The sequence below is a fragment of the Octopus bimaculoides genome, chromosome 6 (assembly GCF_046866305.1).
Source record: "Octopus bimaculoides isolate indiv1 chromosome 6, ASM4686630v1, whole genome shotgun sequence".
NCBI lineage: Eukaryota > Metazoa > Mollusca > Cephalopoda > Octopoda > Octopodidae > Octopus > Octopus bimaculoides.
The window spans coordinates 32,670,525-32,688,271 of NC_142933.1; the positions used below are offsets into that span (position 1 = coordinate 32,670,525).

Below are 17,747 nucleotides of genomic sequence, written 5' to 3' on the forward strand. Positions count from 1 at the left end.
CCTAACAAAAGCACGACGAATGACACAAAACAGTTGACATCAAAGAGGACATATTACGTTGGCAGCAATAACATGGTAGAGTATGTACAATTTCAAAGCGCCAGTTGATAAAAAAAAGTCATACACAGGTGAAGTAACTCACCCTCAATCCCATTTAGAAGTGATGGGATTGAGGGTGAATTACTTCGCCTGTCATGCCTCCGCGTTGCTTTAATACTCGGTGCTTTGAAAGTGTATATACTCTACCACGTTATTGCAGCCAACGGAAAATATATGAAGCATACACTTCAAGTATATGTGGTTAATAATATTTATTATAGTAGAGCTGTTTTTATTTTATATGTGTGTGTATATATACATATATATATATATATATATATATATATATATATATATATATATATATATATATATATATATATATGTTTGTATGTATGCATGTATGTATGTATGTATGTGTATATGTTTGTGTCTGTGTTTGTTTGTCCCACAACATCGCTTGACAACTGATGCTGGTGTGTTTACGCCCCCGTAACCTAGCAGTTCGATAAAAACGATCGATAGAATAAGTACTAGGCTTACAAAGAATGAGTCCTGGAGTGGATTTGCTCGACTAAAGACGGTGCACCACCATGGCTGCAGTCAAATGATGGCAATCATTTATTGCCAACAACAAAAATGGCGTCCCCATGATTTAACAAAAATTCTCTCCGTACTGAAATCTGAGACCTTGGAAGTTTGATAAGCGTAAGACGCGAAACTGATGCTCCCAGATTATTATATAATGTTGTAATACAACTCTTTGTTTCATTATGATCTTAATATTAACATAAATTTTAGTATACAAACCTCCTGTGCGTTTCTACATATTTTTCTTTCTTAAATACCTACAACCACGTGTAAACAAGATCTGACACCTTTATGTTATATATATATATATACATATATATATATATATATATATATATATATATATATATATATATATATATATATATATATATAAGCAAAAATGCTAGTTCTAAAATCTCCCCAAAGGATCAACGCAGTAGTTGTACTAACGAGTAATATTCGTAGCCATTTTAATATGGTTTCCGTTCTAGCGGACTCTACTGCCTGCTTGTTGCGAAATCAGCGGCTGTGTGTTCGCTTAATATATATATATATATATATATATATATATATATATATATATATATATATATATATATATATATATATATATATATATATATTGCGTGCAGAAGCGAGCTGCTGTCATCTCTGGCAGAATTATTAGGTGCTTTCCACAGTAATCCGACCTAGCCATAAAGCTCAAGTGTATAAAATTAGAAAAGACATGCCACCTCATATTAGAATTGCTAGAATGGAGGTGGACTTATTCACGGAATTAAAAAAAAAACAGATACCCAGACGACATCAATGATGTTAACAAAGAGATGGGTGGCCAAAGTTTTATGGTTAGTTCAGCGGCTACACCACAGAAGAAAAGGATGGGGAGGAAGCTGAAAGCGTGCAGTCCCTCCCCAAACTAAAAATGTAAAGTAATACGGTGTAGCAGGTGGACTTCACGGCCAAGGTTTAATTTTTTCTTAATTAAATGTAAACACATCATCATATTTTTAAAACTCATTTATGAACCTGTGAACACTTTTTATTTGTGATGTCCTGTAGTGTCCTCCGTCCGATAAATATTATCACAATAAAGAATATATCTCGACAGACGAGGTGTCCAGTACTGAGGAGGGGCAGAAATAGCCCGAAACCAGGACTTATCTACTGGTCCCGTCGCTAGAAGGTAGGGTTTCGCTCCTCTACTCGCAGTTTTATCGGACGCAGCTGTGCATCGTTAACCAGCTAAAGGAGATGTTCTCTTCGGGTTAAAAAGTCGCAGTAAATTCCGCTCGAACGGACAGCCTTGTTAAAAGGGCTACGAATATTACTTATACGCACACACACACACACACACACACACACACACACACACACACACACACACACACACACACACACACATGTATGTATGCATGTATGTATGTATATATGTATGTATGTATGTATGTATGTATGTATGTATGTACAAACAAAGTTGGCCTGGTGTGGATAAAGAAATCTGGCGGAGGTGGAGCAACAAAGATCAGCGTAGAAGTTTGAACAGCTGGATACAGTAGAAGAAACCTTGATAATTTCTGTAACATAGGAGACTATTCTCGCCTTTGTGAGATATTTTCGGAAAGAATACGACATGATGACTTTTATTTGCTACAGCGGAAATGGATGTAGGGATCTTTACAAAGAGGGAGTGCAATGATGTTGGGATTTACATAAAATTAGCGAATAAAGAAAAACTGGGTAGGAAAGATAACATGATAAGTACACACAGTATACCAAAATATATGAATACATGTCTATTATAAACATCCTTATATAGTACAGCCTCAAACTAGAAATAATTAAGGAAACTCATATATACAAGATTGCTTTAACCAAAGGCACAAGCAATCTAGTATTCATTTTCTTCAAATACACAGGAAAATTTAGAATAGTTCTATTCGCACTAACCATTTTGGCCATAGTCATCACATTTCCCTCTTCTCCCTCACTTACCTTTCCAAAAACAATATTAAAAAGAAATTTGAAGGCTTAATCGAAGAAGGAATAATCTCTCTTCCTCCATTTCTAGATAGTCAGCTGCGTTGCCTCTTTTGGTGCAACAATCATATACAGAAAAATCTACCCTATTAAATGAAATGGATCTTTTTTGCGAAGCGTGCTTCGTGATCACTGTCTGACTTGCTTGCATCCAGGATCATAAACACACTGACTACAAATATATAGGCAGACACATGTACATTGTCACTACGCGTGACAAGCACGAACATATATACATATATAGTGTGTATATGTGCATATATACATACATACATACATATATATATATATATATATATATATATATATATATATATATATATATATATATATATATATATATATATATATATATGTGTGTGTGTGTGTGTGTGTGTGTGTGTGTGTGTGTGTGTATTTGCATATATATATGTGTGTGTGTATACATATGTATATATGTATATACATATATGTATATATGTGTGTGTGTATACATATGTATATATACAAATATATATATATATATATATATATATATATATATATATAACGTGAGAGAGTTAGGAGTTGGGGGTTCAACCCACTAAGGGATAGTATCTATCCAGTATACTGCTGGGAGGGTACCCAATTATTGCTACACTAGTGCTATACTAAGTGCAATCAATGGGAGCGGGTAAAAGTGGAGGTTTTACCCAAAATTTGTATAACAATTAGAAAATGGAGGATAATATGCTGAACCCAACTACTTGCAGACGGTGTATCCCGTTGAATTCATTAATTTAATTCATAGCAAAAGTGACAAAAAAAGAAAGAAAAAGAAAGAAAGAACCAAAGCACAGGTGTCTATGGCAGACTATGTTATTCTGCCAACCTGGTTTACATCCAACTGGGAAGTCTTCTTATCCTAGTGATGTATCCTCCAGCGTATTCTATGAATGAATTCATTTATTCTTAAAATTAGTTCTTTAACATATGTGCCTTTAGGTGGGATAGGTATGTCCTTAAGCGATGAGTCCATCCTTATCAGCTCTATTTTCTAATTTATATATATATATATATATATATATATATATATATATACATACGTAGATAACATGCAGACACGTGTGTGTATACACATACATATGTATATACATGCATGCATACATACACGCATGCATGGATGCATACAAACATGCATGTATACATACATACATACATGTATACATACGTACATGGATAAATGGGCATAGATACACGTAATTTTGCATGCATTTATCAACTTTTGAAGTAGATTTGGTGAGGGGGAAAAGTAAGGGAGACAACCTGTATACAAGGAAGAAAGGAAGAAATGCAAAGAAAGCATGTGGAAATGAGAAAGTGAAATAAGTGGAAATAGTGAGAAAGAAAGAGAGAGAAAGAGACAGAAAGATAATGCGAGAAAAGAAAGAACAGAAATTATGATCTGAAGATATGTAACAAAACGAAAAGAAAACACAAAATCCACCCACCCGAGGACGTATTCTGTTAAGAGGTTGGATTAATGCATTAAGTGAAAACCTCTTGATGTGAAAACCTCTCCAAAGTTTTTGATGCTGAAAAGGTTAGAAAAGTTAGTAAGATAATGGATATAGCTCTCTGTTCATTAGTTTGGAACTGATTGCCTAATGCAATCATTTAGCCTACTTTTATGCAACCATATTACATTACACAGTCCAAACTTATTCCAGTGTTACTCTAGATAATATTATTACTAATAACTAGATTTCGTATGCCATAACCAACGTAGTCAATACTTTATAAACCGTTGAGCAAGCTAAATCCTTCAACCGGCACCTGTTACGGTCTGTAGCTATTTGATTCCATTAAAATGTGTCGCGGTAAAGAAAAGACATGGAACTCAAACAAAATCTAAACTCTGAATTCTCTGTAAATATTTCTAAAGAAATAACTCAATATAATAAACTTTAAAAGTAAACTTAAACATGAGTTCAAATTCGGCTTAGTTGCATTTGATTGGCTTAGAATTCATCTGAGATATTAACGCATTAAAAGTAAAAGAAGTTTACATTATCTTTCACAAATCTCCTTTTATAGATATGCACATTATATGCAATCTCATTTTTCTCCGAATCTAGATAGTACCCTCTACGACATTGTTAGCAACACACATTTGTTACTGAAAATGAAATAAACCTGGTTATTCATACATCAAGAGTTTGGCTCGTCACTTCAACTATTCTTTCTCTGTTTGCTCCATGCACTCTCTTTGAAGTTTGTTAGCACTATGACCCATATCCGATCGACCAAAATTTACAACTCATTTTGCGAAGAAGTACTCCTACTTTACGAATACGCGACGTTCTAATAATGCCACCTATTCTCTTCTGTTCTGCTCATCGTTGCCTTACAAGTTTGCATGTTCTATTGCAGCTGTGTAAATGCTTATATCAATAATTAAAATACGCTGCACTTTACCTGCCTGGCATTACATCGGCTGCTTGTATATCATCCTACACCTTTCACACCGAACTTCCCTTTTCTTGATTAACTGGCGTCACACTTTTCCCTCCAACATGTATTTCTATTGCTTTGCCGTCCACCCACATTTTCAACCCAATCACTTTTATTCCAGACCTCTTTTTTCATTCTCCTAACTACCACAGACCACACGGTCACTAGCATTACTTCCTCACCACTCTAAGTCTCTACAAAATAATCTATTCACTCTTGATCCCCACCAACCAGCCATTTTAATCACACTCTTTTCAAGAATCTTAGCATATACCCCAGCTTATCCACTCCATACAACAAAGTGTAAAACAATGATACTCAACACACTCTCACTGAATTTTCTATTATCATTGTTGACGACGCCAATTCTCCTCAGTCTCCTTCGAATTCGGATTTCTCTAATACCCGGATGGAAATTCTGAATACGTTATGAAATATCTATGATTTTAGTGTGAACATCACTAATACATAACTTCTAATATTTAAAACAAAAGGAATTTTTATATACAAATTTGCAAAACTAATAGAATTTAGATATCGCCTTCACTTTGTACATCAATCACATAGCTGTAGTTTTCGGAATCTAAAATCCGGTGTGTAAAATGCTGAATATATGATTCTCCCATATTTTAAGGGATGGTTACGATTAGAAAACCTTTGATTGTTGGCTGAAGATACATCTTTCTAACCTATAACCTGAAGAGCGTATTATTTTCTCCGTGTATCTCCAGTTGCTGCATGTTTAACTTTTAAATAGTTGATATCGCATGAATGAGAGCAATTAATTTCAGTCATTTGGTTAATTTAATTGAAACATTTAAATTTAATTTACCAAAATATTTTCGTCGGTTTGAGACCGCGACTTATTCAATGACAAAATTCCGTGCTGCATCGGAATTTTGTCAGTGAACAGGTCGCGGTCTCAAAGTGACGAAAATATTTTGGCAAATTAAATCTAAATGTTGAAGTGAATCTAACGGTGTTTTTGTGTTTCTTAAATGGCTTATAAACACCTTCCACGCTGCAATTGTTTTGGTTCCAGCACACGATCTCAGATCAGGTCACTTGCTATGAAAGTACACCTCCTTTATATATATATATATATTTATATATATATATATTTATATATATATATATATATATATATATATATATATATATATACCGTACACACACACATGCATGTATATTATCCATACATGTAAGTATATCTGAGTACATATAGTGGTGTCATGAATCAAATAATGAATGAAGGTGAATAAATTCATGGTTAGAATTTACTGCTGCTTTTTCTCTTTAGGAATTCGTCACAAATATTCTATTCTAGGCACAAGTCCCAAAATTTTTGGGGGATGGTGCCAGTCGATTAGATTGACCTCAGTACGCAACTGGTACTTAATTTATCGACTCCCAAAAGGAACAAAGACAACATCGACCTCGGCGGAATTTGAACTCAGAACGTAAAGACAAACGAAATAAAGCTAAGCATTTTGCCTGGCTTGCTAAAGTTTCTGCCAATTCACTGCTTTTTGTCAGAAATAATACTGAAGCGGATTTTGTAGAATATTTGAATATTTCTTTCTAATTTTATCAAACGGGCAGCAATTTCGGGGAAGAAGCAAGTCGATTAAATCAACGCCAGTTTTCAACTTGTACTTATTTCATCGACCCCGAGAGAATGAAAGGCAAAGTCGATCTTGGCGGAATTTAAACTCACAACGTAAAGACGGACGAAACGTCACAAATCATTTTGCGTAGCGTGTTAACGATTCTGCAAGCTCGCCGTCCTTTTAGTTTTGCAGAACATTGCATACATACAAAATATTTACTGAATAGGGAATAGTAGAATGAGAAGAAGAGACAGAAGGTGGTTTTGAACGAGCAGAGAGTTGTGTTGTAAATGAAATAATCTCTTAAAATTTAAAATATATAAGTTTATAAAGAATCAAAAAGTATATACGTATTATAAAACTTTATGTAATAAATATTACGCACCAACCATTATAAGCGAATAAATGTTTATGGCTGAAATCTTATTCTGTAAAAACATATACTTAGTTTTCGTTTGGTGTTTGTAATTTAAGAGAGACCAAAACAAGTGTATAATAAATAAATTTTCATTAATTTATTCATAAACTATATCAAAAACCCATTCTGTCGCGTTATTTGATATTTGAATTAAGGACGGTTCTCTTGTTTGTTGTATCAAAGTGTTGTTTCGTGGAAGATTAAAGTATTACAAGATACTGTACATATAAATGCAATAGCTAAATATTTATAAGTACATAAAAATTCTAATGTCCTGAAGTACGGGATATAAAAATACTAATTGGAAGGCTCTCTATTTCTGTTACAACGATTATTCGAAAGACATACTGTTTAGGAAAACAAATTGAATACCAAAGGTATTACAGGAAAATTATTTAGTATTATTTCAGAAAACTAAAATATGGAATTATTGAAAGAGTATAATGAAAAAAAAAAACAAAAAAAAAACATAACAATAAATAAATAAATAAAACAAATATTTATAATTAAAAAAAGTCATTTTAGTTACAAAGGATGTCACTCCTATTGTCTTTAAGGCTAAGATGCAATTGACGAGGAGTTTTGAAATTTTGATCGTTCTGATCTCCCATGCAGAACACTGCAGCATTGTGAGTGTTGAGTGAATATTTACTCTTTACTCTTTACTCTCTTTTACTCTTTTACTTGTTTCAGTCGTTTGACTGCGGCCATGCTGGAGCACCGTCTTTAGTCGAGCAAATCAACCCCGGGACTTATTCTTTGTAAGCCTAGTGCTTATTCTATCGGACTATTTTGCCGAACCGCTAAGTGACAGGGACATAAACACACCAGCATCGGTTGTCAAGCAATGCTAGGGGAACAAACACAGACACACAAACAAACACACACACACACACACACACACACACACACACACACACACACACACACACACACATATATATATATATATATATATATATATATATATATATATATATATATATTTGAAGGTTTGGAGGTGATGTACAGAAATTATATAGAAAAAAAATTTTAATTAAGGTACTCAGAAACCTAGATGTTTGTACATTTACAGATTTTTATTAATGACACATATTAAATGAAGCGCTTTTCACCTAGTCGTGTAGGCTTTTCAAATTTGAAAACCTACACGACTAGGTGAAAAGCGCTTCATTTAATATGTGACATTAATAAAAATCTGTAAATGTACAAACATCCAGGTTTCTGAGTACCTTAATTAAAATTTTCTCTCTCTCTCTCTCTCTCTCTCTCTATATATATATATATATATATATATATATATATGTATATATATATATATATATATATATATATATATATATATATATATATATATATATATACGACGGGTTTCTTTCAGTTTCCGTGTACCAAGTCCACTCACAAGGCTTTGGTCGGCCCGAGGCTATAGTAGAAGACACTTGCCCAAGGTGCCACGCAGTGGGACTGAACCAGGAACCATGTGGTTGGTAAGAAAGCTACTTACCACACAGCCACTCCTGCGCCTATTTGAAAAGAAAATTCCATGATTCTGATGTGCACCATAGATACGACATAAGCTTGGTAGAAACCTTAAACCTCCAATAGAAATTAACACGTAGTTGGCATCAATATATGTATTAATTGTTTTTGAGTCACGAAATAAAATTCATTAATATGTCATTTGTTGTAAGCTGGTCTGGAATGAATGAAAATACCAAATGTCCGGAGGTTCGAATGAAATTGATGTCAATACAATTCATGTTACTAAAAGAGCATTTCTATTCACAGCGGTGCAGCACACCGTAAATTATATTTAGTAGTTCATTGACATTCAACTACTGTAAACTTAACTGGCATTGTACAATTCAAGATAGCTGAAGAGTATTTGCCCTACAGAGTTTACGAATATTTTACAATAATATATCCATTCATTGTTCGCTCCAATTTGTTTCTGTTATAGTACATTAAGCCAAATATATATCAGGTCATCCCATAAGTTCTGTCTGAATTTTGAATAAAGAAAACAAGTGATCAAATGTAATATTTAATTGAAATTTAATCATCAATGTACATCAATAAAACAAAAAGGATCGTATTTTGCCTTCGGTATTCCAGTACCAGTTTCCCGCCTTGTTTTGTATTTATGTGCTTACTCGTGTATGTTTGTATACATTTTGTTTATCCTTTACTTGTTTCGGGGATTGTATTGCAGCCTTGTTGGGATTTGATCGAACAAATCGACACAGTACTTATTTTTTAAAGCGTGGAAATTAATTCATCGGTCTCGTTTTTTTTTTTTCTGAACTTCTAAGTTACAGAAAACAAATAAACTAATACCGTTTGTCAGGCAGCATTGATGGACAAGCACAAGCATGTGATATATATGCTTTATATATATATATGTTCTATATATACATGTACATATTATATATATAATACATATAATATATATATATATATAACATATACATGTATATATAACACGTATATATAACGTATATATATATATATATATATATATATATATATATATATATATATATATATATATATATATATATATATATATATATATGTGTGTGTGTGTGTGTGTGTGTGTGTGTGTGTGTGTCTGTGTGTGTGTATATATATAACATATACACATATATATACATAACATATATAAAACACACAAACACATATAACTATGATTCAGTTGAATTAGGTACTTAAATTGAGGCACCTTGTCTGCTTCAAGTTAGGTGAACAGAATGTAATTAAGTAACAAGGATGTACAGGTGTCCGTTTCAAGCGGTTCCATTTAATTGATATATATGTTATATCTGTGTTAAAATGAGTTTAGAAAATAATGTCTATATTATTAATTTAGTGAGTAGCAGAGGAAAAATAGTGGGGTCAAGATAAAGAAGTGATGACGTAGTTATTTATATTTACAAGATTTTATGCAACATGTCGTCATCCGCCATTTAGAATTAAATCCTTTGCGAGTTATCAAATGTATTATAGTTGATGGTGATAAACTGATTTATCATCATCTACTAGAATACAGTTGAGAACACCCAACGGATCTAATTCTAAATGGCTGAACACTACATGCCTCATAAAATCTTCTAAATATAAATAACTCATCAGCACTCCTTTATCTGGACCCCACTGTTTTTCCTTTGCTGCTCTCTAAATTAATAATAAATGCATTATTTTCTAAACACATTCTACTACAGATATAACTTTGTCTTTCATCCTTTCGGAGTCGATAAATTAAGCACCAGTTACACACTTAGGTCGATCTATTCGACTGGTCCCCCTTCCCTCAAAATTTCAGGCCTTGTGCCTAGATCAGAAAAGGATATACATACATATATATATATTGACCGTTGACTGAACACTATTCAATTTTTTTTCTCCGTGTTTTTCTCCTTGTCTCCGTATTCTTTCTGTTGAAGAGCGTAGCTCGAAACGTCAAAGACTTTCCGTATTCCCGAGCGTCATACTAATATATACTTTTGTTATTTACACCACCTGTCCTCGTCTGTTGTTATTATTTGTATATTCTCCCATATATATATATATATATATGTGCATGTATGTATGTGTGTGTGTGTGTGTGTGTGTGTATGTGTGTGTATGTGCAAATAATTAGAAAATGGAGAAAACCACAGATTAACAAACACATCGATTGGACAACAATTATAGCTTATGTTTTAATACAAAGCCTGGCATAAAAAAATAGGTGACGTCATCTATTTTTTTATGTCATGCGTTGTATTAAAAAATAAGCCATAAATATTGTCTAATCGATGAGTTTGTTAATCTGTGGTTTTCTCCATTTCCTAATATTTGCATTAGTTCCTGATAAGCTCTTGTTTACCTTATTATTATCTGCACTCTACGGATATTGTGTGCCTGCACACCAACGCCCGGGGATAATGCAGGTAACAGATACAGATAGTATATACGGATATTTTATCCCTTAGTCGGTTACTATAACCGCTAACTCTGTTTACACATTCGTACGCACACACACACACATCTTAATGATTATCATTCACTGTTGATTAATAAATGAATAACTTTGTAAAATATAAGCGTTCAAATGCAGTTAAATACCCCTCGGCTCCTTTAGCCTAGGGGAAAGGCAAATAGACAATAATTTACATTACCGCACTATATTCTCGGTTCTTTCATCAACTCCAGCGGTAAGGGCACCAAAGAAACCGGCTATTCCTGCTGTGCGTGCAAGCAGATCCCGAATGATAACATATCTGCTCCGATGTTCATCACACTGTTGGAAATCTTTACCTAATTTGATGTTGAGGCACATCACCAGTTGAATTTGTAAACCCATGATTGCATTACACAGTTAATATGGTATGGATTTATACATTGGTATATAAAGTATGCATACACCTCACGAGTGATGGCTAGAAACAGGTGACCTAATTCCATATATCTGTCGCACTGATCAAATACACTCTTTTCTCTTTCCTTTTCTTTGCGTATGTTTGTCCTCTTCTATTCCTTTGGCAGATGATTTTTAGGGCTCTGGCGAAGATAGCATGGCAACGATCGTTCACTCTATTTCATATTAATCAATCGATCGATTGATTCAATTGAACCATGAACGCACACAAAATTCTTATTTGACACAGCTGTAAGTCAATAATGCACAAATGAAAGTGGAAAACCCGTTATGAATGACTAACAGATCTCTCTCTCTCTCTCTCTCTCTCTCTCTCTCTCTCTCTCTCTCTCTCTCTCTCTCTCTCTGTATATATATATATATATATATATATGTAGATAGATAGATAGATAGATAGATAGATAGATAGAGAGATAAAACTTACTTGGAGGAGGATGCGTGGCGTTCAATCATATAATAATATAAATAATGTATATTCATATATACATACGTATATGTACATACTTACATCTATACGTGTGTATATATATATATGTATATATATATATATATATATATATATATATATATATATATATATATATATATATATATATATATATATATAAATATATATATATATATATATAAATATATATATATATATATATATATATATATATATATATATATATATATATATATATATATATATATATATATATATATATATATATATACATATGGATATGTGGGCACGGTACGAAACATGTACAACAAAAAATACGAAGTACGAGTACATGGAATATGAACTATTTTTTCGAACATCGAAAGACACAGATGGAAAACAAGACAAACAACATAAAGATCGACCATTTATCACTTGTTGACTGTTTTTCTACTCTCGTATTTCGAGCATTTCACAACATGATACGCTTTCGATAAAACAGTTGCTCCCGCAAAACTAGTTAAATAAAATTTGGAATTTTGCGGAGGTTCAAAATTGCTAACACAAACAGGACAGTGAAAACAAACAGGAAAGGCTGCTAAACCTAAATGAGGTTATGGTGGCGAACGCGTAAATCAAGCTTGGATAGGAGACAGACAAGAACACGTCTTCCTTGATCCAGCTACAACGGAGAGAAAGAAACACAAGTTAGGAGAAGAAATAAAGATGGCCGATAGTCACGTGAGAGCCACGTGAGCAAAGAAGTAAAAAAGTAGACCAAAGGTGTTCATATGTTGATGAATATAATTTAATGTTGATTAATAAATGAATAATTTTGAAAAATATATACATTCAAATACTGAAAAAGAGCATTTAATCCTTCATTATCGAAATACAACTCGGCTCATTTAGCCAAGAGGAAAAGTAAAGAGATAATAATATTACCGCACTATATCCTCGGTTTTTGCATCAATTCCAGTGGTAAGGGCACCGAAGTAACCGGGTATTCCTGTTTTGTGTGCAAGCAGGTCCCGAATGTTAACATATTTGCTCCGGTGTTCATCACACAGTTGGAAATCTTTACCTAATATCTCTTGGACTGGTGTGTCCCATGTCAAACTGTAAGAAAAGAAAAATCATAGTTACATCATTCTAAAAGCCATATTATTATATCATCATAAGTATTTCATCATAATTCAAGGAAGCGAATGATATTTTATGCCTGTAAGTGTTTTATTTGACCCCTTATTCAAGAGAAGAATTAACAGCTTAGTGAGAGGAAACGAACCCATAGATTTGCGATGATGTAACATACCTGCAGTGATACACACACACACATATACATATATTTATATATGTACGTATATACATATACAGACACTAGGTAAGAGTTAAACAAGCTCAGTATAGTAAACGCATAGTATTGTTCAAATGAATTTGAACATAAACTCTGACTGTTTCATCCAGGACAAGACCCACAACAACAAGAGTATTTATAAGAGAAATCCAAATAAAACTTTGATGGGGTAGTAAGGTAGTAAACACAGATAGGCTTCATATATATATTTACACGGAGAACAGAAAATACAGAATAAGAATAAGAAAAACATGGGTTTATGTATATAGAAATTATGTCTTATCTCGATAGCTGTTTCATGAAGTCAAGAGGTACGTAACAAACGTAATTTAGAAGTGATATATGCCTAACGTCTTAGCCATGCAACTGGTGATCAGCCAGAAAGAGTCATTCAAGAGAAGATTGGCAAATACATTGGCCAATATTTATTTGAAAGTGGGAGCCGCACTTAATGTAATTACTTCATTTAACTGGTTTTATGCATAAATAACCTGAAAATTGTTGTTCTTACGTACCTCTTGGCATCCTGAAATAGCTGTCGCAGTAGAACATTTCATACTTTCTCTATATGCTTTTCTTTTATTTTTTATTCTGTACTTTTTGCTCCATGTAAATATATGTATCTAGCCTATTTGTGTTTTTCTTCATTACCACCTCTATGTATGTGTGTATGTATGTATGTATGTATGTATGTATGTATGTATGTATGTATGTATGTATGTATGTATGTATATGTGACCGCGAGTGTATCGTTGGTGATTTTCTTTCTCCGTCTTCCCTTCTTTGAACTTTTTCTATATTTCTGATGAAGAGCATCGCTCGAAACGTGAAATCCTCTTTCTTTTCTTTCCTTTCCCGAGCGTCCAATAAAACAGTACTTTTACAACGTCTCCGTGTTGTTGTTTTTTTCTTGCTTGCTCTTGTTTGGATTAACTATGTATATATATATATATATATATATATATATATATATATATATATATATATATATTTGCAGATAGTAAGGGATTATTCCAAACCTTTACCAGTTGCTCTCAGTTAGGTATTCAAAATAATGCTTATTATTATTATTATTATTATTATTATGATAATCTTTATTATTGTTACCACTTTCATTAGCATCTTCTTTCAATTCTAGTTCCATTTCCTGCCGAGTGTCTTCATGAAACCTAGGTCAGAAAAACGTAGTGTATACACCGACAAGCCATGTGGCAAGTAGCTTGCTTACGAACTACATGGTTCTGGGTTCAGTCCCACTGCGTGGCAACTTAGGCAAGTGTCGTCTACTATTGCCTCGGGCCGACCATAGCCTTGTGAGTGGATTTGGTAGACAGAAACTAAAGGAAGACCGTCGTACATATGTATTTATATATATGTATGTGTGTGTATATGTTTGTGTGTCTGTGTTTGTCTCCCCACGTCGCTTGACAACCGAAGGTGGTGTCTTTACGTCCCCGTAACTTAACCTAGCGGTCTCAGCAAAAAGGACCCGATGGAATAAGTACTAGGCTTACAAAGAATAAGTCCTGGGTCGATTTGCTCGACTAAAGGCGGTGCTCTAGCATGGCCGCAGTCAAATGACAGAAACAAGTAAAAGAAAAAAAGGGTATATATATATATGTGTGTGTGTGTGTGTGTGTGGGTGTGTGTGTGTGTGTGTGTGTGTGTGTGTGTGTGTGTGTGTGTGTATGTGTGTGTGCGTGCGTGCGCGCGCGCGTGTAAGGACAATGATCTGGAAAAATCTTAAGATAGACGAAAAAATTGCCTTGTGATATTGAGTTTCAGCAATTTGTATTTTGAGTTCAAAACCTGCCAAAGTTCCCGAATCGATGAAATAGTGTACCAGTCAAGTTCTAGGATTGATTGAATTGGTTTCTTCTTCCTGTCAACGTTAAGACGCAGTACGTTTTATTACGAACAATTGTAGCAGAAGTAGCCTCTAAATGAAGACTTTCACTAGTAGTGAGTAAAGATAATATTCTGTTTTCTGCCTCAATAAGTATCTAGTATGACAGTCGTCCTAATGTAATATAAACCGTTTAGAGTTAAGTACATTCACACGCATAGCTGCCCTTTATAACATTTACATATTTTGTGTCGTCTTTTCGGATTCATTAATGTCCTACGAATTTCATTCCAAACACTTTATTAAATCATGGATTGATCTCGTTCTGTTTTTCACGATAGAGATAGTCATATCTTTCACTGTATGTAATACCACGAACTTGTTACGCTTCAACCAAACCATAAATAGTTTGAATGAAACCCGGATAGAAGGAGAGTCCTTACTCGCAACGGAAAACAATTTCCCTTTTCTTCCTACTTCTTATTTTCTGAGCGGAAACCTAGTATAGTATTGTCCCCTCCTCTTCATATCATGGTTTTTGCACATCACACACACACACATCACACACACACACACACACACACAGACACACACACACACACACATCTATATCTGTGTGTGTGTGTGTGTGTGTGTACGTATGAATATGTATATGGGTATATATATGGAAGTATGAGTATATATGTGTATGTGCGTGTGTGTATGTGTATACACACATATACACGTATATATATATATATATATATATATATATATATATATATATATAGAGAGAGAGAGAGAGAGAGAGAGAGAGAGAGAGAGACATAGATAGATAGATAGATAGATAGATAGATAGGTGCGTTTAGATATGTTTGCGTATTTTAGTATGTATTTGGAGACCGCTTTTGTATATAATCATATTGGTGACGCATGTGAAAGTTTGTCGTATTGGACTCTGTTTCTAAGCTAGGATATGTTTGTATTTATGTGTTTGTGTGATTGATTATATGTGCATATTGTAGCCTAAACACGCATGTTGATATTTTTGTGTGGGTGTCGGACATTATATGGCTATTTGCATCTGAAGTAACTGCGTGTGTTCTGTGAAAGATTCCTAGCAATGTTCATTAATTCATAAAATCGATGACTGCCGAAATAGATTTCATGAATGGCAGTACGGTTGGATATGAATGGCATGTTTTCAACAGGTAATTTGATAAAGAAAGAAGAGCATTGCGTTGATTGTGTTAACAGACCGCCCTGCAAATGTTTCACTCACTACCTTCTTTAGCAATGCTTTCTCTCTCACACACAGAGACACACATAAGTTTATATATATATATATATATATATATATATATATATATATATATATATATATATATATATATGCTTGTGTATGTGTGTGTGTATAAGTATGTGTGTGTGTGCGTGTAAACACACATAAGCACAACGCAAGTATCTGTATACATATATATGCATGTATATGTATATATGTATGTATATATATATATATATATATATATATATATATATATATATATATATATATATATACATACATACATATATATATATATATATATATATATATATATATATATATATATATATATATATATATATATATATATATATATATATATATATATATATGCAGGAGTGGCTGTATGGTAAGTAGCTTGCTTATCAACCACATGGTTCCGAGTTCAGTTCCACTGCGTGGCACCTTGGGTAAGTGTCTTCTACTATAGCCTTGGGCCGACCAAAGCCTTGTGAGTGGATTTGGCAGACGGAAACTGAAAGAAGCCCGTCGTACATATGTATATATATGTATATGTATGTGTGTTTGTGTGTCTGTGTTTGTCCTGCCACCATCGCTTGACAACCAATGCTGGTGTGTCTACGCCCTTGTAACTTAGTGGTTCGGCAAAAAGAGACCGATAGAATAAGTACTAAACTTACAAAGAATAAGTCCTGGGGTTAATTTTCTCGACTAAAGGCCATGCTGGAGCACCGCATTTAGTCGAGCAAATTGACCCCAGGACTTATTCTTTGTAAGCCTAGTACTTATTCTATCCTGTTTTTTTTTTGCCGAACCGCTAAGTTACGGGGACGTAAACACACCAGCATCAGTTGTCAAGCGATGTTTGGGGACAAACACAGACACACAAACACATACATACACATACACATATATACATATATACGACGGGCTACTTTCAGTTTCCGTCTGCCAAATCCACTCACAAGGCTTGGGTCGGCCCGAGGCTATAGTAGAAGACACTTGCCCAAGGTGCCACGCAGTTGGACTGAACCCGGAACCATGTGGTTTGTCAGCAATCTACTTACCACAGAGAGAAAGAGTTAGATAAATAGATAGATAGACAGATAGATAGATAGATAACGTTCTTTCTTTTATTAGCCACACAGGGCTGCACACAGAGGGGACAAATACAACTGTAGAGCTTTTCTTTAAGAAAAAAAGAAAAAAAAATCCGATCAAAAGGGATCGGTAGGGGCAAAAAAAAAATGGGGGTATCGTATATCACAGAAGATG

At 33.8% G+C, this 17,747-nt stretch overlaps 1 protein-coding gene across 1 annotated transcript in view; it reads right to left on the reverse strand.

The window, feature by feature from the left end:
- Positions 1-17,747, reverse strand: part of LOC106868112 (uncharacterized) — a 79,191-nt gene that overhangs the window by 36,438 nt on the left and 25,006 nt on the right. The window contains exon 2 of the mRNA XM_014913235.3: positions 12,948-13,121. Within this exon, the coding sequence (XP_014768721.1) occupies positions 12,948-13,121 (174 nt within the window). The remainder of the gene's footprint in view (positions 1-12,947; positions 13,122-17,747) is intronic.